The sequence below is a fragment of the Phasianus colchicus genome, chromosome Z (genome assembly GCF_987193195.1).
Source record: "Phasianus colchicus chromosome Z, bPhaCol1.hap1.1, whole genome shotgun sequence".
Classification (NCBI taxonomy): Eukaryota; Metazoa; Chordata; class Aves; order Galliformes; family Phasianidae; genus Phasianus; species Phasianus colchicus.
Window position 1 is genome coordinate 47367459 of NC_143476.1, and position 22024 is coordinate 47389482.

Here is a 22024-nt window from a genome sequence, read left to right on the forward strand (position 1 = left end):
CTACCTAAGGTAAAAGAAAATAAAAATAAAAAAACAAACAAAGCAGTATGTCATCAGTTCCATAATAAAATACTTGCATTATTGGTACCCAACATTTATCTTCAGTGTTCATTATGTTTAAGGCTGAAAGCCTTCAGAAAAATGCTAGCAAAGACAGGTCGGTTTCTTAGCAAAGTTTAAACTGCAATTCTTCCTGGTCTAAGACTGACAGTCTTCAGCCACTCCAGTGATTGACCCAGCTGACAGCCTTCAATCACTCCAGTGAATCTGTGTAAGTCATATCAAGTAAAGCTGAACTATTATGATTAAATTTGGTTATCTCCAACACATTTTCCTGACTAATATATCCTAATAGATTGTATTGCCAATATACTTCTCCTTTTTGGCATTTTAGGAGTAGAAACATCACAAGATATCTTGGCTAGATTATCTAAACATCAGTAACTGAAGATAATATTATAGACCATGAAGAAAAAAATTTACCTTTCTTTAAGTGCTCTTATCAGTTGGCTTGTAACATAGTGTTTCACATTGTGTACTGTATGTCCTACAGGACAAGTTCAAAGTCAATGCTGTGATAAATTCCTAGAAATTTCCAGCATACAAGCATTATATATACATACAATGTCCTCATGGAGAAGCTGGCTGCCCATGGTTTGGATGGGCATACACTCTGCTGGATGAAATGCTGGCTAGATGGCCGGACCCAAAGAGTTGTGGTCAATGGAGTTAAATGCAGTTGGTGGCCAGTCACCAGTGGTGTCCCCCAGGGCTTGGTACTGGGACCACTTCTATTTAACATCTTTATTAATTGTCTTGACAAGGGGATTGAGTGCACCCTCAGTAAATTTGCAGATGACACCAAGTTGGGAGGGAGTGTTGATCTGCCTGATGGGAGAAAGGCACTACAGAGGGACCTGGATAGACTGCATCTAAGAGCCAAGGCTAACTGTAACAGGACCAGCTACCACCACCTAAGCTGCTCCATTAATTCTTCTGTTAGATTTTGAGGTGGCTATGTCTCCCCTCACTGAACCTTAGCTGATATTAAAAAGGGAGACGAGTGCTGGTTATTCAGCAATGAGGTCCCAGTAACAGGTGGAGAAATCACTAGATAAAGAATTTTGACACCAGTTAGTATATTTAAACTTCTTTGATATTTTACAAATGACAATGAAGAAAACAACACATGGAATGATGAAGCAGACATACCGTTCATACCATTTGATGGTTAAAAAAAAACTGTCATCATTTCATTGCATGCCACATACAAGACCGAGCTACATTCAATGATTATCTCTTACTTTGTTTCTGAACTGCTGAAAAGAATTGGATCTTTCCACTCTGTTCTGTTACTTATCTTTAGCACTGCTTACAATACTCCTTCGACGTCATGTAAACCATCATATTGAAACAAAATTGATTTAGTTTCTATTTATTGTACAGCAGTCAAGAATCATCATCTTCTTGGGAAGCAGAGACACATACCTTCTGTTTTTGGTGTTGTGTTTGAAACCAGCCCACATTTCAGCACCATGCAGCTGTTCACTATCTCCCAGTGGGATGGGGGAAAGAATCGAGAACACAAACAAAATAGAACTAATAGGCTGAGATAAAAGCTTTGTATATAGAAAACACAAAAGGAGAAGGAAAATAATATTAGTAATGATAACTATAATCAACTGCCACACAATACCCAGCCATTCCCCAGGAAGTGGCTGCCCCCTCAGCCAACTGCCCCCAGATTTTAAAGTTTTTTTCACGTTATATCAAGTGGTATGGTGTATCCATTTGACTGATTTAGGTCAGCTGTCCTGGTTCTGCCCTTTCCAGGCTCCTTGTGCCCTCCCAGCCCCCTTGAAAAGGACCACAATGATCATCTGGTTTCAAGCCCCCTGCTATGTGCAGGGTTGCCCACCACTAGACCAGGCTGTCCAAAGCCACATTCCAGCCTGGCCTTGAATGCATCCAGGGATGGGGCATCCAAAACCTCTCTGGACAATCTATTCCAGTGCATCACCACACTCTACGTGAAAAACTTCCTCCTAATATGTAACTTCCTAATCTCCCCTGCCATAGTTTAAAACCATTCCCCCTCGTCCAATCACTATCCACCCTCGTCAACAGCCATTACCACTCCATAGTTTATATGCTCCCTTCAAGTATTGGAAGGCCACAATGAGCCTTCTCTTCTCCAAGCTAAACAGCTCGGTTTCCTCAACCATTCCTCATAGGAGAGATGCTCCAGCCCTCTAATCATCTTAGTGGTCCTCTTCTGGACTCATTCCAAGAGCTCCATGTCCTTCTTCTGGTGGAGGCCCCAAGCCTGGATGCATTACTCCAGATGGGGCCTCACAAGAGCTGAGTAGAGGGGGACAATCACCTCCCTCTCCCTGCTGGCCACCCCTTTTTTTAATGCAGCCAGGATACAGTTGGCCTTCTGGGCTGCAAGCGCACACTGCTGGTTCATATCCAGGTTCTTGTCTGCCAGGACCCCAAGTCCTTCTCCACAGGGCTGCTCTCAAGGAGATATTCCCCCAGTTTGTATAAGTACCTGGGATTGCCCCCACCCAAGTGCAGCATCCTGCACTTGAAAAGTTTACAGTGTGGTAGGGGCAGAGAGATCATGAAAGAGTGGCAGAGATGAAGTGTTATGGACTGACCTATTCTCCATTTTCCATTCCTCTGCACTTCTCAGGAGAGGACGTAGAAGAGGATGGTTTGCAAGGGAAGATTTTCATAGTTTCTCACTGCTCTAGACTGCTATTAACAGGCAATCTCCCAGTGCTGAGACTGTTTTGTCTGTGATGCTAACTGGTGAGTGATATACCCAACTTTATCTCAATCCATGAGCCCTTTATCTTCATGTTTTCTCATCCTCTTCCTTTGAGAATGGGGAGTGAGAGAGTGGTTTTGGTGGAGTTTAGAGTTTAGCTGTCCATTGGAGTGAAGGTACCACAATCACTTGCGTAACTTCTAGGTGACCAAAATTTAAACTTGAACTGTTCATGGCTCTTAGTATTCAAACTACTCATCATGAGCTTCTACAATTCAAATACAAGTAAGATCCTCTATCTAGATTCTTAGGTATAAGGCTGAGTTTACAAGGTTTGAAACATTTTCTGCCTGTGATAAAGTTCTTTTTAAAGAGCTACCACTACTGCCTTCTTTATCAGTGGTTTGAATTGATGGAATCCAATGAAGATACTTGAATAGAAGATAATATCATTGTTGAAGTTCTGGAAAACATTCTGCTGTGCTTGATCATAGGATACTGCAAACTGTGCTCCTACCTAGTTAACAAACTGCACAAAGAAGAGTACCTATTGCATGTTTAAAGTAATGAAAGAGATGCAACACAGCTGGGTATGAAACTTGGATATTACATTGACTGTGTCAGTTTGCAACCTTATTCAGCATCACTTTTTCCCCATACTGTGCCAGTGAAGCAAAAAGAATACTTCAAACTTTCTAATGCCACTTTTGACAACTGTTGATTGTCCTCCAGAAAGGAATGCAATAGGAAAAAGGATATTTGCCCAGCAAATAGTCCTTATTATTAAAGGACTGATTCAGACCCTAGACTGATCTAAGTATTATGGCTACTACTGATTTTAATGGGCATAGGATTCTATCCCACGTATTAAATTTTCTTGGGTATATGGACAACAATGAAGGTTTCTAACCTTCCCTTCTCTGGATTTGAAAGGTCTTTGTCCTTTTAGATGTTTGCAAACTTGAAAGCATAAATCAAAAGCACATTCTCATTGTTCATACATCACACTACCTCAACCAAGCCAAGAGGTGTTTTCAGCTTGCTTCTAAATATGGCTTACTATAATGTCCAGAATGTCCAAGTAAATAAAGGTTGATGTAAGTGACAGAAACATATTAGAAGAGTTGGACATAAAATAATTTTGAGATGATCAGCCTTCAGGACTCATACAACACTTATCAGGGTAGAATGCTTAAAACAAGATCATGATTCTTGCCTATGAATAGTCAGTTCATTCCTGAACATGAGATTAATATGAAAAGAATTGTGAAGTTCCACTGTAAAACAGGTATATAAGCACACTACCAGGTGACTGCATTTGAAAGATACTATTTACAGAATGTTATAAATTGAGTTTTTCAACATCTCTGGGTGAGGACAGGATTTGTAGAGAGCAAATCTTCTTTCTAGTGGCAAAAATTTACCACAGTAATTTTACAGAAAAAAAACCCTTAGTTCTGACAAAACAAAGTCAATTCATTGCTGGTTTGCAAGAGGAAGCAACTAGACAAAAAATAATTGAAAAAAAAAATGACCACCTGAAACCAAGAGATTCTGTTTAGATCTGACTGTTCTAGTTCATTTGTCATAGAATAGAATCACAGAGTCCCTAGAAATGGAAGGGATCCTTAAATGTTATCTAGTCCAGCTCCCCTGCAATTAACAGAGACATCCACAGTTAGATCAGGTTGCCCAGGGCCTGCTCTAGCCTTGCCTTCAATGTCTCTTTGGATGGTTCATCTATCACAATTCCCTGGCAGTACAGAACTGATTTCTTGTAATACAGTCATAAAATACATTCAAGGTAGGGCAGGTAAAAATGAGGTAATTTACTGTTCTTGTGAACTGTGCAGGGTTCTATCAGGTTAAAATCAGTAGTCTTAAAAGCTTGTAAGACTAGAATGTCAACTCTCAGTGCAGATGCACATTGCTATTTGTCAGAGACACTTCCCCTTTAAGCTTCCTAGTTTAGTTTCTCCTAGAAATAGAAGATAGCAACAGCATTATATCATTTAAATCACTTTCCAGTTACTTCTCTCCCTGCATATATTATTTAGAAAAATTTCAAGAAAGACTGGGAAAATATATTGAATAATGTTATTTACAGTCATTTCACTTTGGAGACACATAAACCTTATTATTAAGTCCTGAAATCATTCTTCTGTTTAGATAAGACTGAGTATCAAAACCATTTCTAGCTTTTCAGTTATTTTACTCTTCATTTAGTAACTTATGCATAAGTGGGTGTTAACTTATGAACACTGATAAATTAAACTACAATGGCTGATTTGACCATGACACCTTTGTGTCAATACCCGGCTAAAATGCATAGTTGGGTTGAGAAATTAACTGCCAGGCTACAAAGGATATGTCAAACTGGTAATTCTGATATGCAGAAGTTCAGCAGCTGCTGTATGGACATTTTCATCTGAGGGCATAGCGAAGAAGATGATGATTCGTTCTGCTATAGCCTCCCACATCATTTGAAAGCATACTGGCAGGATAAAATCTAGTTTAAATAATAGTTTTAAAATACTATTTATTTTTAAAATGGATTTTTAAAATAAATAGAAATTAAAAATAAATAAACTTTAAAAACAAAATAGTTTAAAAATAAAATTACTGTCATAAGACAGTGAATGTAACTAAAGGGGAGATATTTGGAGTTCTGTTTATACCATTGTACTTGTATGATATTTGGTGAATTTCTCATTTAAACTTTAGAAAAAGAAATGTTAAAAAGAACGGGGATGGAGTAGGGTAGTACACTAGATAGATAAAATTGTCTTTCAAGACAATCACCTTCTTAGTATACACTGCTTTTTTTTTATTGCCAGCCCTCAAGCCTGGGAAGATAGAACCAGAGGCTTTTGTAAGATTTCTCTGTAATCACTATAGAGAAATGTTTATATAAGCTAAAGACCTGACTCTGGATTTTGAGGACATATACTCATTCAGAAGTGCAAATGCACACAGCTGCATAACCTACGTACCTTCTGGCTGGTAAAAACACCTATAAATAGCTAATCCTTTAGCACTTTCCCCTTGCTATTTTTGCACTGCAGGAGCACACAGTAGTTTCTGGCTGTACACTGGCTCTTCTTACACTGTAACTAGGCAACAGCCCTATTTGAAAGCTAGCCAATCCTTACCCTGAGAAGCTAGCAATGTAAGGGAGCAATTTGACAGCAGCGAATGTAATTGACAATACGGAAGGGAAATGGGCAGAATGGTCTGCATAATAGAAGCAGTCACAGTGCTGCAGCTGTGTAACCATCAAATATGCTGTCTGCCAACACCATGCAGACAGAAGATGAAGCACCTCATCTGCCAAGGCGTTCAGAGGAAGCAATGAGGTTTTTTTTTCCTTTAATTTCCATGACTGGGTACTTGTTGAAGTCCACCAAAGTTCTGTGTGAAGTACTAACAAAAGTATTTTATTCTGAGATTAACAAGAAGAAGTAGATACAGGAAACCTGTCTATAAGGAAGCAAGCTGTCAATTTCCATTTCCAGTTAATGATGTAAGGAAACAAATGCACCTGCTGTTTCCTAGGTTTGGTTGATTTGTACGCATATTTTCAGCAAGTGTGCAAGAATAACTGTATGCATAAAGCAATTATCTATGTCAGTATGAAATAGCAACTTCTTAAAAACACTTCTACTCAAGATGTTCTGATAAAGTGACATTATTATTTCATATCACCTTTTATGCATGATGTTTTTTAAAAGCATATGCATAACCTTAAAATATTTGTACAACTGTAGAAGACTGGCCCTAACCAGTCCAAATTTTACAGTGACTGCTTTACAGTTGAAGTTTCTAGTAGCTGTGAGATTAATATTAATAATACCCAGTGCTTTTGGGTAGTATTTGGTCTTACAGAACTGCACGTAGCTTTAAAAGACTTCAGAAGATAGAGGCAAAACAATGTAACTGATGTCAACTGCAGAAATTTATTGAAACATCCTTGGTTAATGTTTTGCAAAAGGTCAAAGAGAAAAGTAATTAATGTGCTAGAATGCAGATATGCAAACTAGGCTTTGATCTCAGGAGGAAGATGTCTTTAAGAGATGCATATGAATAGTAGGAGGCTGAATCAATAAACAAAAAGCAGAAAGAGTGAATACCAAAAAAGGGCGGGAAGGTCTTGAGGGTAAGAAGGTATGCCTCACAAAAGGATGGCAAGAAATGGATTACTAGCTGAGGGAAAAATTTAGGGTAGTGTGTCAGATACAGGAATGGTATTTTTCTTGTGAGATTATGTTGTTAGCAATTAATTCCTTCTGGCTTGATCTCTCTCCCTCTTGATAATATAAAATATCTGGCAGTTTCATCAAAGATAAAAGATAATGGCTTTGAGACATTCTTAGCTTTAGGACATTCACGTTTATCTTCTTATAAGAAAATAAAAAGCATGTTTCATGCTTTATCTGAATGGAAAACCGTTTTGACTGTCTAACTCTAAAACTGGGCCTGGAATTAGATGACAGCCTGCTTTTCATTCTGGCCCTTACTCATTACCAAAACTGAAATTTGCCAAGTGGATTTATCTTCCCCACTTTTCCTCACGCAGTAAAATTTTTAACAAATTCTTTGACTAAAATGTGTATCAATAGTGACAAAAGGAAAAATATTTTAAAATTCCCCCCAAGTTTCCTGCTGCTGAAATAAACAACAAAACCAACAAAAACTGCAATGAAAGCCAAGAAAACAATTCCATCAATTTCAGTTTATAACATGGAATCACATAAAGTAACCTGAGGGATTACTGAGTTCAACTCCTGGTTCCCTACAGGAGCACCCAAAATTCACACCCTATATCTGAGAGCAATGTCCAAACACTCCATGAACTCCAGTAGCTCTGGACCCACTGCCCTGGGAAGCCCGTTCCATGCCCACTGACCTCTGGGGAAGAACACTTTCCTAACCTCTACCTGACCCTCCTCTGATTCAGCTCCATGCACCCTCAGGTCCTGTTGCTGTCACCAAAGAGCAGATCTCAGCACTCTGCTCTGCTCTCTGTGAGGGGCTGTAGGTCACCATGAAGCCTCCTCTCAGCCTCCTCTGCTCTGGGCTGAACAAACCAGGGGACCTCAGCTGCTCCTTACATATTTTCTCCTCCAGGTGTTTCACCATCTTTGTGGTGAAACACCTCCTTTGAATGCTCTCTGATAATTTTTAGATTCAAATGTGTAAACCAGCTAAACGAGTGTCTGTGGGGCAACTGCTATGATTTTGATAATAAAATGGGAAATGAATGAATTATTCTTTATACATTAAACTCACTGCTCAATACATTCTGTTTCTCCATCACCATGGCATGAAAGCTTTCTGAAACAGTGAGACTTCTGATTTCAGCACATTTCTACTCCTTTAGAATTCCCATGGAGAAGACCACTTTCACTTGGTTTGGTTTGTTTTTTGTTGGCTGTGGACTTTTTTGTTTTCTGTTTGGTTGTTTGGTTTTGTGTTTAGAGTATGTGGAAAGTTAATTTACCTGTGGTTTGAGTCAGTAAAGTATATGAGACACAGTCACAATAGTTAATACACTGCACATTTGTTCACACTGGAAAGTCAAAAGATATCTGACAAATCCCGAGGGCAGATGTGAGAAACACAATTATTTTTAATTCTTCTTTTTCTCAGTATCTGCTTTACCTCTTGAATTTTAGGCTAAATGCCCTTATTAATAGGACTACTCTGACTGATAGGAAGTGGACTTTCTTAGCATTCATGGTGAATAAACATCTCTCATAAATAAATAAATAAATAAATAAATAAATAAATAAATTTCTAAAGAACTTTCAGAAGTTGTCTAATGGCAGACACCATGGTACAGGTTTTCCACAAGGAGAACTAATGTAACTGTGTTATCTGAAAGTGACGCAGCTATGAACGAAGGGAAGTCCCAGGAATAGTAGATAGTTTTTCCAGAGAAGTATCATTGTTCCTAGTCTAAAATGACACTGACAATTTTTCTCTTTCCACACTGAATGGATTTAAGAAAAGTCTGTCAGTATTATTTTTACCCATTCACATATTTGCTAGGACTATCTCAGGACTACTAACCAGCCCCATGCAATTCATATACACTTTAAACATACCTCAGCTGTGGTGGGACCACTGGCAAAGTCATGGTGCTCTTATTAATTTCCAGGGCACACTGTTCAATGTAAGTTCTTCCCACCACTAGACTTGCAGATTGCTTACAGCTGCAATAGCTATAGTAAATAACATAACCATCAATTCAGCCAGTTGCTGAAGCATGTGGGTGAGGTTCTTACAGCTCGAGGGAAACAAATAAAGAAATAAAATCTGTTCTTCCAGCTACCCTATCTTGCCTTCCTATTCCCCTATCCTACCACAAACACAAAAGGAACAAGTAAAATTAAAAAATAAATAAATAAAAATAAAAAGAACCAAAAGAAAAGGATAGTAAGTAAAAAGCCCCTTTTGTCCAGTCTTTCCTGGAGTCTGTATAAAATGTAAGGTAAGTGTAATGATCCCTGTTAATTTCACTTTCTTAGAAGACTCTTGCATGAGCTAGCAGTATTGTCACTGCACTGCTGCTCAGTAGCAGCAGATGTCCCCTTATGTCCATCACTTTGCATTTCTAAGAGGCTAGTAGCTGCAAAACTCAACTGCTGAAACTTAACTTTCCATGAGGGTCTGAGAAAATTAAGTACATTGCTCCTATGTATTCAAGAATAAAGGATTGCAAGGAATTGTCAAAAATCTGTGAATCTCAATTTAGTTTTCATTTTATGCCTTCAAAGAAAGAAAACTGGATGGTACTTTTTAATTAATTTTGCCAACTTCCTACAGAAAGAATGAGAAACCCCATTGGTATTTCTTGACTGGCATTTAAATGCATTTCCTCTCTAACACAGTATTTCTTTTACATAACTGATCACCTAAACATCCATTCTCAGATTCTGGTTTTGGGAAGTTAGAGATATAAGTCAAATAGTCAGTAAAATATTCCATATTCCAAATTTCCAAATTTACTGTCTTGTACTTCAGTCTGCATGTTTGATGGTAGCTGAATTCATTTCTGAATGTGTGTTGTTCGAATAAAAGCGTAATGTTATGGCTTTGGACACTAGACCAGTACAGCTCTTCTACATCAGTGGGAGCAGGAGTAATCCTCCTAAGTCAGTTGAAAGAGACTCCTACTTTTAGCTGTCAGAGCTACTTCAGAGACATTATGGAAAACTTACACTACTCACCAAGAACTGCCTTGGTGCGGGAGGCTCAGAACCTGACCAGTAATGTTGCTCTTTCAGACCACGCAATGTACTTTTTCAGATTTCTGGGGACAACCACTAGATACAGATATTTTTACAAGTTACCATATGAGGCAACAGAAGTGTGAGTAAGGGTAGAAAAAAAAAAGCTTATTCTTGTATCTAGTCACACATATCCAATTCTGGTTAAAATACTTAATAGAAAAATCACTTGGAAAACATATTATAATTTTGCAAATTGTTTTTACACATTTGTTTCTCATATGGAATTAAAAAATGTGTCTGAGAATGCTGGTACCACAGTGTTAAATTCTTACTGTCTCACTCATTTCCTGATGAGATCCATACACAAAAAGCCTTGAAATACAAACTGACTATGAAGATTCCTGCACAAAAGCCACTGCTTTCATAAGACTGTCAGGCAGTCTAACAGTGTATGATTGCCATTTCACCAGTTATGCTTGGAGCAGAAGGAAATGCATGTTATGTTACAACATCCCAAAAACAAGCACAGAAATCTAAAGAACTACTGAAGGAAAGAACACCAGAACATACCAGCTTCCTTTTCTTTTCTACATAAATGTGGACAGGATCCAAGGAATCAGGACTTTTTACCTCCCAGGTACAGAAGGAACTCAGATTTGTTTAGAAGCAGCTCTGAATGTCCTAAGTTTTTCTCTCTTTTTGATAAAAAGTATATGTGTTATAACTGAAAAAAACCTGAGAAGCCTACAAGTATAGTGTCTGGATTAATTTCCTGATAGTAACTGTCAAAGCTGGTTTTTTTTTTTTTTTCCTTTTTTGTCAAAGAAATTTAGCAAAAGATATTTATTTAAAGAAAGGTGCATCAGTCAGACTTTTCTTTAACAATGCCTCTCCCTACAAAAATCAAGCATCTGAATTAGAATCTATCAGTAGGCTTTTACTAGTGGAAAGTAAGCTCTCATCTCATTCTTGCTGTTGATTACTGCCCGAACAGTGAACATGTTTGTCCTTTCTTGTCCCTTAGAAAAAGAAATCAGAATTTTTGAAGAGTTATTACATTTGGTGTGTAAGCAAAAAAATTTAAGATGGTCTATTCTTGTCAATGGTTTGGGGCTGGTCCAACTATAGCAGTGGGTTTTCTATGCCACTTCTTCATATTTTCTCCATGCTCATGTAAGTAACTCCACAAGACATACACATAGACTTATAGTTGTCACTTGTTCAAACAGGAGGATGTCTGCTTTTAATAGCTGAAATACTGGATGATACAGGTAGGGAGAATATCAGTTTGACCAGCCCTTTCAGCAGACTGTTTTGATAATCCTGATTCTAATCAGGTGTCTCTGATGCCAGCACGGGTTCATTGGGTTCATCACAATTAAACAAAGTACACATTTTCTCCATCATATCTTCCTGTTTACTCTCCATTCTATCCAGTCTTTCAGTAACTTCCAAAATGGCTGATATATAAGTTTATGAAGGGATTAAATATTGCTCAAAATCACAAAGTTAATAATCAGATCAAATAAAAGAGTTCTTCTTTGCCCTGTCATACATTCCTGCTAGTGTACCACTGTGCTTTTCTAGTGCAGTTCTTGTGAATCTCTACCACAAACTCAGTGCACACCTGACTCTCTCAGGATCATGCTCTTGGTGTGGGTCATCAGGAATGAATGTGGAGTCATGTAACATTTTCACCATGGCAAATTCTCTCAAATAACGGATACCTTTTTCCATATCAGTCCATTTCTTTATCTCAGGCATTAGACTGTCTTTGAAGAGGTATTTTTCCTTTACGGCTAATAGCAACCACTTCCAAAGGGTGAAAGCCTCATCCTGATATCTACTATACTTCTGTCAATGGCTGAGTCCTTAGCAATGCTTCCCAGTTGGCAAGCTTCTCTACTATGTAGCAACACACTGTTGACCTCACTGTCCCAGTATTGCAGTAGCCAGGTGACAACAGGTACATTCAGCGGCCGCAAAAAATCTTTTCTAGAAACTCAAATTTCAGTCATTTTAAGAGGTCAAGTAAGTAAGTGTCTTCCTCAACTACTCCTTGTCTTCTAGCTTTTGCCACTGCTTTCCTCAATTGCTTTTCTCAACAAGGAGACTCTGTCTCGACCCAGAGATTCTCCCTCTCAGTTTGGACTCTCTCCCAGAGACTCCCCTTTCAGCTTGGAGACTATCTTGCTCAGTTTGTACTCCCTCTTGGAGACCATTCCTTTCAGTGTGGAGACTCTCCCTTTCAGCTTGAAGACTTTCTTGCTCAGTTTCAGAGTCTCTCTCTTTCCCTTGAATAAGGCCTGGTAGGTGTAAGCCAGGACCAAAATAATTTGTGCCTCCTCATATCTACTGAGCTGCAATATCTGTCTCAAATATCTGCTTAGGCTCCTAGGATCTTGCAGAAAAGTCCATGTCACTGGTGATGCCCATCTCTCTAAAGTCTCTCCCAATTCCCTCCACAATCCCTGTGCCACTCAGTATTCTTGGCTTTGGAGAAAGCTTCCTCAAAATACTATAAACAAAGATACTGAGTGAAATGATGAAGAGTACATTCAGGGGAGCTGACAACTTGATCATTGGATGAGCATTCAAAAAATGCATAAGGGATTCAAGGGAGAGTCTGGAAGCGTGTTCAGAAATACGTTCTATAAAATTAGTAACTCCCTCTGGGATGTAACTCTCAACACCCAATTTATGCCACATTGTATGCAGACACCAAATAGATATTTCCATCAGTGTTTTTCATTTATTATATATACATATAACTCCATAGAGCAAAGTGGTGGAATTAATAAAGGCCCAGAATGCTCTGAGTATTAAAAGAGGAAAAATGATGGAATGCAATCTCTTAAAGAACAGTTTTACAAGAAAAAGAAAATACATCTTTCTTTCTTTCTACAAAAGCAAGTTGACAAGGTGCCAAAACCAAAAACATTGGCACAGCACTCAGAGAGTTTACAAATATCTCAGAACACTGGCAATCCACCTGGACTTCAAGGCCTTGTTTGCAGACATACAATACAGAAGACAGCTAAACTTTTTAACAAAACTCTTGGAGAGCACACAGAGGTTTGTTCTCAAAAGTATTTCAACACACCAATAAATGTCAATGGTTTGGGGCCAGTTTGATCCAATTACATGATCAACAGGGCAGAGGGACCCTCTGACCTATGCCCCAGGATAAAGGGAAAGGGGAAAAGGTAGGGAGATGGGCCTAAAAACAAAACAGCGGCAACAAGCTAAGGGAGAAAACTAATGACTAAATACTGCTAACATATTTCAAAAAAAAAAAAAAAACACACCTTATTATCTTTTATCTCCTTGGCCAGCTTCAGCTCCAGGTGAGCTCTTCCCTACAGGCCCTGACAACACTCCTATACTCTTCCCAAGAGGACAGGCCCTTTTTCCACATTTCATAGACCTTTTTCATTTGATCTTATACACGAGCTCCTTGCTCATCTATGCAGGCCTCCTGCCTTCCTTCCCTTATTTCCTACTCTTCCCACTTGTTCTCTGCACTACCTTGAGCTTGGAAGAAGTGCTTTTTAAATGTTGCCTTCAAGCACTCTAGCCAGTGACATACTTCCAAGTAGGTCCCAGCAAAGGTCAAAGTTGTCTCTCCAAAAGTCCAGGAGAGCAACCCTACTTTTTGCCTTATTTCTCCCACTCATGGTCTTAAACTTCACCATCTCATGATTGCTACATCCCAAGCTGTTTCCAACCTTCACATCCCTAAGAAGCCCATCCCTGCTGGAAAGAACAAGGTCCAGAAACACCCCCCCGCCTTGTTTTCTCCTCCATCACCTTCTCTGTTACGTCTATCTCCTCTCCCTTTCCCCTTCCTACCTAGTTTAATGCCTTGGAGATCAATCCAGAGTTTGCTCTGCACCCCACTTGCTCAGTCACAGTCCATCAGAAATCCACACACCCAGTTTCTCAAAGGCCTGACCAAGATCAAAAAGCCTAAAACCTTGATCAAGACACCACCAGTCTTGATCACCAGTCATTTATCTGACATGTCCTCCTTTATCTTCCTGGATCCCAGTTACCCATCAGAAGGACAGAGGAAAACACTACCTGCACCCCTGATCCCTTCGACATATTTCCAAGGGATGCAAAGTCCTTTTTGACAGCCTTAAGTTTCCTCACTGCAACATTCTGGGACCCAGCCTGAATGACAATGAAGGGAAGAGCCTCCCTGCTTGTTTTCCCTGCCCGACACCTCCAGGGATGGGGCATCCACAACCTCTCTGGGCAGCCTGTTCCAGTACCTCACCACTCTCTCTGTAAAGAATTTCCCCCTGATGTCCAACCTAAATCTCCCTTCCCTCAACTTAAAACCATTTCCCCTTGTCCTTCTGTCACTCACCCTTTCAAAGAGTTGATTCCCCTCCTCTTTGTAGGCTCCCTTTAGGTACTGAAAGGCTGCAATGAGGTCACCCTGCAGCCTTCTTTTCTCCAGGCTGAACAAGCCCAGCTCCTTCAGCCTGTCCTCATAGGGGAGGTACTCCAGTCCCCAGATCATCTTTGTGGCCCTCCTCTGGACCCTCTCCAACAGCTCCCTGTCTTTCTTGTACTGAGGGCTCCAGACTTGGAGCAGGCCATTGACACAATGGCCTTAAGCAGCTGAAGAGGCAGCATGGTGCCAGCTTCCTGAGCAGCAACGCGGCGGGAGGAGGCAGGCAGGACACTTTGGGGCTGGGGCTGGACGTGCCCATGGGTGCCTCCGCACACTTCCCACAAATGAACAAGGAAAACCTCGCATGCGAGAGGAAAACAAAATCCTGACGACAGCAGCAACATGGATGAACAGATTTCTGCTGATAAAGTTAATCTAGAGCTAATTCACTATAGAATCAGGAGTAAGCATGTTTCCAAGAGGCAATGGTGTGTGGCTTGAGACAATACTAAATTTATCCTCTGCTTCACTTGCTTCACTTCTATGCATATTGAGTAAATCATAGAACTCAATATTCAAGTTCTCCCCGGTGCTTGCACAGTACACCCTTGCAACATCTTTCTGCTCCCCACTAACTAAGCCCCACTAATATTGAGACATGTTTTCAGGGCTTAAGACTAAACTCTCAACTGACTTGGTACATTTTCTATGGCTACTACCAACATCACTTTGATTGAGCATCAGGTTTCAAGACAACTACAAAAAAAGTCAAACTAGCATTGTCCTATTCTCCTTGCCAGTACAGGATAACATTACCAGTACTTAAAGAAAAGAATCTGGGATTATTTTTTGAGGGAAGCCACGGAGTCAAGAAATTCCAACTAGGCATGCCCAAAATATAAGCTAAGCTTTTGTCATCCAGAATGTGTAAGAATGGTTGGAAAGTCTACTTTATGTCCCTAAACTCCTTTGTCATCATCCCATTTCTATGCACATGTGTGTGTGTTTGGAGAAAGCAGGGAGAAAGTCAGTGATTCTCAGGATCTATTCTGCCATTTCCAACATTTTTCTACTTACCACTTCTTCCATGTGCATATATTTAATACAGCAATACCAATAGGTGCCAGCAGTCATCACCATGCAGCTATGTGACACTTCCTACTGCTATTATCCTCCGTTCTTTATTAATTCTGTAACCAGGTCAAAAGAAGTCAGGAGTGAGACCCAAGAGTGTAGAAGGAAGGTAGAAATTATTTCCTCATGTCCATTCCTAGCTCCTGTTGTCTGTTTCAGGCTTGACAGAGTAAGAATGGAAAAAAAGGAGGAAGAACTAATGGGATAAAGAAGGCAGAAGGTAACTAGTGCTGGCTAATTCTGTGATATTTAGGAAAAAATAAATTTCTTGATAACTGTATCAAGACCCATTTTTCTGCTTCTGGAGTGATGTGAAAACTGAAATAAGTGGAACGTGTGTGCTGACCGGGGGAAATGGAACTGCAAATTTTGAGCAGGGTGGGGTTGATAAGGAAGGTCTGGAATAAAACCACTTTAGGAAAATTGTGCAACTGAAGGATATGGAAAAGACACTTCAGGAGTAGGTATTTCCAAAGGATACTACACTATTGTTCATTGCAGCTTCAGAGACAGAAGGGTATTTTTAATCTCACGTTCCTTCCCAGCCATAAATTGCCATTTCAAAGGAGTTCTCTCTTCACCACTCCATTAAAAAAAATAATAATAATAATTATTATTATTATTACTTTTTTTTTCCTGTAAGAAGTATAGCAGCCTTGAGCTAACAGTAGTGTTGCCTTGTCTTAGAACAGTGAAAATACTGAACAATAGGAACAGGCTTACTACTATAAGAGGCCCAGCCCAAAGATAATCCAAACCAGGAACTAAGAATTCATTGCCAGAAGAATTACTAGTTGGTATGTTATTAACCGCGCTATATTTCAAACTGGAAACAACTCTCCCAGTGCCTCAAATAATGATTTTTTTAGTCTCCCAATCATATACATATATGTCAAAAGTTTTGAAAATCAGAACCAGCAATTGAGAACAGGAGGTAACTTAATCTACCCTCACCAGAATGATTAATGTGGCTATTGTTTGGAAATCATTCTGATACTGGTTTGCATACCAGACACTTTCTTTCAGGCTGGTAGTAGCAGCCATCTCCCAGGAGCCTGACTCCTCTTCAGTGGCCACAGAAGTGCTTGACAGTGAACAGTATAGTCTTCATGCAACTAAAATATAAAAGAGACACTTATTGTTTTTGTCCTGACTCTTGAGATAGCCTAAAACCACAATTTTCTCTAAACTGAGTAAAGCCTGGAATTTCAGTAGTGTGTTATTAAGTTCAGAAATTGAAGGAAAAGAACAACTACCACACACTTGCCAGCAATCAAAATAAAGTTCACTGATTTGAGTAATCCTCTACTATAAAACTGTAACTTAGTGATTGTGCGTCATTAGCCACAATGCTCAATTTTTTCTACTATCATCTATCCAGCCAACAGCTGCCCCAGGTGTTTCTCTTCTAATCGTGATGAAGAATACTGAGCAAAGCCTCAAAGAAGGCAGTTGCATGGTGGTCTATAAATAATCACCAGAAGTGCCCTGCAGCTGTTTACCTCCAGAGAAGCAACTCCCAAACACTTCCTTAAACAACAACATCCTTTGTTTCCTTTTCATCAAGAGCTAGCTCACTTCCTAAGCAAATTTCTTTCCAACTCCCCCTTCCCTTCCATTCCTTCCCTCTCAAGTACTCAACAACTTCCCTGTGCTCAACTGCACTCAGGCACAAACACAGTTGCCCTTCTTATTCAGAAGTCCATATCTCCCCTGCAATGCTCAGCTTTTAAGGCTGTTCACTCTGGCAGGGTTCTTAGGTTTGAAATTGCTCTGCTTACTTGAATTTACCTGTAAAGCCATTTCCACTGCAATCTGGTTTTGCTTTTGCCATTCAATTTATTAACCACATACTTCTGCAACTGTTTTTGGCAAGCCTGTCACTGTTCTGTGTGCAGACAGCAAGCACCATGTTTGTTAACGAGAGATCAAACTGCAGGCTCTGCCTCCGAGTTCACAGGTGAGGATGGTGAGTGCTGAGAAAAGTGAACCCTTAGGCTGGCATATTTAATGAACAAGACTGTTTCTAATGTGATGAGGAGGGAAGCACTAACACATAGAGTCACAGAATCACTGAATGGCTTGGCTTGGAAAGGACCTTGAAGGTGAACCAATTCCAACCCCCTGCCATGGGCAGGGCCATCATCCACTGGATCAGGCTTCCTAGGGCCCCATCCAAGCTGGCCTTAAACATCTCCAGGACTGGACATCTAGAGCTTCTCTTGGCAGCCTGTTCCAGTGCCTCACCACCACATGAGGAAAATAATTTATTCCTAATATCTAATCTTTTAGTTTAGAACTCTCCCCCCTTGTCTCATGACTATCAGACCTCGTAAAAAGTTAGTTTCCCTCCTGCTTATAAGCTCCCCTCAAGTACTCTTAAGGCCACAGTGAGGTCTCCCTGCAGCCTTCTCTTCTCCAAGCTAAACAAGCACAGGTCCCCCACCTTTCTTCAAAGGAAGGTTCTCTAACCCTCTTATTATTCTTGCAGTCCTTCTCTGGACCCATTCAAGAATCTCTGCATCCTTCCTATACTGGGGCCCCAGGCTTGGACACAGTACTCCAGATAGGGCCTTATGAGGGCTAAGTAGACAGGACAATCATCTCCCTCCCCCTGTTGGTCACCTCTCTTTTGACGCAGCCCAGGATAATATCAGCCTTCCAGGCAGCAAGTGCAGAGTGCTGGCTCACATCCAGCTTTTCATCTATTCAAGGCTGTCTTCTTATGCAACTTCCTTTTGTAACGACTTGAATTTACTTAAGGATGTTCCTTATCTAGCCTCCCCCCCTCATCAAGGCCTCATCAAGGAGGTTAAGCGTTGTGGTGACAGCAAGGCGCCACGATGCCGGGCTCATGGCACAGGACCTGAACAAGCATCACCAGGTGAGCTATTTAACACCTACCACGACACAAAGCTACCAGTTTCCTGTCAGGTTTCATCGTAGTGTGCGCATGTCAGGAGCTGCTCCAACAAGCCCAGCAATCCCATTACGAGAGTACATTTTGCACTACTACCCATCAGTCTCTTTGATGGGGACTGAGCCACCTTCCTCTCGAGCTTTCCCCAGCTTCGCGCTCCACTTTTCCCATCCGCCAGCCTTCAGCACCGGCGGCTTCGAACTCATCTCCAGCTCCACGCCTCCCCCGCCCCGCCGGTGGTAGCGCCGGGTTCACTCCGGCCCGCCGCCCGCCCCCGCTGCACCGCAACCGCCAAACGCCCGCCCCTCGCTCCGGGCGGCAGGGAGCGCCTTCTTCGAGCCGTGTGCGCCGGCACCACCCCTCACGTCGGCGTCGGGGGGCAGGGGCGGAAGCTGCTCGGCTGTGCGGCGGCGGGCGGACGTGACCATGGCGGCGGCGGTGGGCATGGGGCAGCAGTGGGTGCTGGTGGAGATGGTGCAGGCCTTCTATGAGGTGCGTCGCGTCTGCGGGGTGGGGACACGCTCTGCGGGGTGATGGCAAGCCGCCGTCCGACGGAGTCGCGGCGGGGACCGAGCAAACGGCGGCGGGCCCGCGGCCGAACCGACTGAGGTCTTTCGCGGCGGCTTCCCGCGGCCTTGGCCCAAGTGGCCGGGATTTCCTGGGACGGACGACGGAAAGCGGGGTTCCGACTGGCCGGGTAGCAAGAAGGAAGCGGCCACGAGCTAGCGCGGGGCCTTGCCGGAGGCTCCAACAGCGCCTTGTGCTTCTGTCGAGCGTGCCAGGCTGAAACAGATATACGGTGTTTTAAAGATGCAGGCTGCTGAAAAAAACTGCAGTCTGGAATGACTGTAGTGTGTGGATTTAGGTGAGCGATTCAACAAGCATTTGACTCGCCTCTGCTTAGAAACAGGTGCTTTTGTTTGTTTTTTTCTTTCCAAACGGTGTTTTAAGTTGCTGACAAGTAGCATCTTCCCTTCACTCTGTTGTTTGTGGCTTTTCCTTGATGTAGATCAGCAAGGCTGTCTGGAAAGAGTTGCTTATTTGTTTTCCTTCTTTTGCAAAACTAGGCTGGTGGTAAGGAAATAGCAGTCTCAAGTGGGAAGTTCACTGAATAGTTCATTCACAAAAGTTAGGTGTTTTGGTAAGTCTTATTCTCAGTCAAATGTGAACAGATAATATGAGTTTGGATTCAAGCTCTGTCTTAAAGCTGCATGGTATTGTTGGTAATGCTTGGGCAGAATCCTAAGGGCTGGCTCAAAATGTGATCTCAAGATCTAGCACTGAAGGAAATATCATCTTTCTACTGTGTGTGCACTTTAAGTCTTTTAAAAATACTAGGCATCTACTGTATAGAGTGTGGCCTTGCTGAAATGAATTAACTGAACCCGTCCTTTAAACTACATGTCAAATAATGTTGCCATAACTCCACAAAGACCTTGAATTGCTTCTGCTACTGGAGACAACTGAATTTTCTTCTGAGCATCCAAAAAGGCTAACTCTAACTGGGATCTATTCTGTTTTTGTTTGCTGTATAAATTTTTGGATATTGTTTTCCCAGGGAAAAGTAAATTGCATGGAATAAAAACTGCTTCTTTTGATTTTGTTAGGTTATACCTATTCAAAGTGCCTCTGAATGTAAGCAAAAATGTGTCCTGTGGACCAGATTAGATCTCTTTTTGTAAATACTAGCTAGCATTCCTGCTGGTAGGCTTTAGAAGAATCTAGGGTTGAAGTTGGTATGAGATGACATAGACCTGGAAGCACTCTGTCTGTGGTTGTAAAAGCTTTCTGCGCTCATAGACACCGATGTGACCCACAGGGTTTATCTGCAGTTCCTTTACTCGATATTCAATTGAGTATATAGCTAAAACTACTTAACAATGTAGTCTGAACATTGTTCATTAGCAGTAGGACGAGTCCATTCATACTCAACAGCTAAATTTGGTAGTTGTGAAGTGGTGCATTTTTATAAAATCGTAAGTTTTGTTGGAAACACGTATCAGCTTTTGATCAGTTTTTGACTTTCTGAGAATGGAACTGGTGGAGGCAAAACTGTTGGAAAGTATCAAACTAGTTCAAATAGAATTATATTTAGTTCTTGTGTTTTATTGTGCTTTTTGTGCTTTGTTTTCAGGCTCCTGCATACCATCTTATTTTGGAAGGAATTCTAATTCTATGGATAATCAGACTTATTTTCTCCAAAACATACAAGCTTCAAGAGCGATCTGATCTAACACCTAAGGTATGGTGTAAAAATATTTTTCTTAATGGAAACAGTTGATAGATATTGATGTGTTTGACTGCTGAACCACTGAAACAGCAAATTATGTTAATTTGTCTTAGGATTTCGAGGGATAAAACTCTGAGTAAGGAATTGCTTAAACTCTTCAGTTCATGCTTTTAAAGTAAGCATGATATTTGGGATTTAACATTTTTAATGTTAAAAAACAATGTAACAAACCTAATGTAACCATGAAGGCTAATGATCTACTAAATAATGACTTCAGTCTAGGGCAGTGAGTCTCTGAAACAGGTTGCCCAGAGAAGCTCTGACAAACAGGAATTAGTACAGTTTGTTTTACTGATATTCCTGGACTGCATACAATAAGTTCTTCCTGTGATACTTCTCATGAGATTTATAAGAAGTTTCTTGAACTTCAGAGGTGAAAAGGAATGTTAATTGCTAGGAATAAAAATTGTTAATAATTACATTATATGGACACTGGATACATTAGTTCTCAGTTACAGGGCACAGATGAATAAAAGTTGAAGTACTAAAAGCTGCATTATAGCAAAGGGTATGACTTGAGATGTTAATTATTAACACCTCCAGTTTTTTGTTACCTGTATCTGGTATTTCCTGGATGGCCTGCTCTAGATGTTTCTGCTTGATCAGGGAGTTTGGACCTGATTGCCTCCTGCAGTCCTTTCTAGCCTTTACTGTTCTTGATGGAAAGTATAGTTTGAGGAAATGCTTTTTAGTCTAGTGATATATTTAGGTTATTTGACAATTGATAAAGGAAATTTAAATTGGTCTGATCTGTGAAAATTGAAGGAATATTTTCAATGTGAACAGCTGTATTTGGAAGGAAATGTCTTGTAAAATAATGCTTATATGCTCTAAGTAATGTACAGTGCTTGCATTACAATAACATAATGTAAATATGCAATATGCAAAACGATTCTCAAACTATTTGAAAGAAAGCATCAATACAATAGTGAAGTAAAAATGTGAATAAGCCTTCTACAGCTGGAGGAGTACTTAAGCAGACTGAAACATCAAAGCTGTGGTGCGATTCTGTTACTTTTCTGTAATGCAGGTGATGTGAAAAAGCTCTTTTGCATGTGAAATGGCTGTAGTTGGGGAAGAAAACCTTTATCTTCACTAACAATCTTCAGATAGCTTACACTGATCTGCTTACTGCAATGTGGGATTTTACACAAGCAGGTTTTGATGTCTGTTGAGCTGCAAGTCGTAACATGCCAGCAAGGAGATTGCTGCTTATTCGCCCTCTCCTTTGTTTGATTCGTGCTGTGGTGCCCAGTTTCTGCCA

The 22024-nt window shown here is 40.6% G+C and overlaps 1 protein-coding gene and 1 long non-coding RNA gene across 5 annotated transcripts in view; one reads left to right on the forward strand and one right to left on the reverse strand.

The window, feature by feature from the left end:
- The window catches only part of LOC149912952 (uncharacterized), a 33992-nt gene extending 15272 nt beyond the window's left edge, over positions 1–18720 (reverse strand). For 2 of the 3 annotated variants that reach the window (XR_016461433.1, XR_016461432.1), the window contains exons 1-2: positions 18455–18720; positions 16560–16665 (exon numbers count right to left, since the gene is read on the reverse strand). This is a non-coding gene — a long non-coding RNA (uncharacterized LOC149912952). Of the gene's footprint in view, positions 1–14465; positions 15607–16559; positions 16666–18454 lie in introns of those variants that run through there. The other variant, XR_016461434.1, reaches the window with a different exon arrangement.
- SPTLC1 (serine palmitoyltransferase long chain base subunit 1) overlaps positions 17866–22024 on the forward strand; it is a 33449-nt gene continuing 29290 nt past the window's right edge. The window contains exons 1-2 of one of the 2 annotated variants that reach the window (XM_090130612.1): positions 17866–18434; positions 20605–20712. In XM_090130612.1, coding sequence (XP_089986738.1) covers positions 18405–18434; positions 20605–20712 — 138 coding nt within the window. In that variant the 5' untranslated portion in view covers positions 17866–18404. Of the gene's footprint in view, positions 18435–18702; positions 18963–20604; positions 20713–22024 lie in introns of those variants that run through there. The other variant, XM_031610495.2, reaches the window with a different exon arrangement.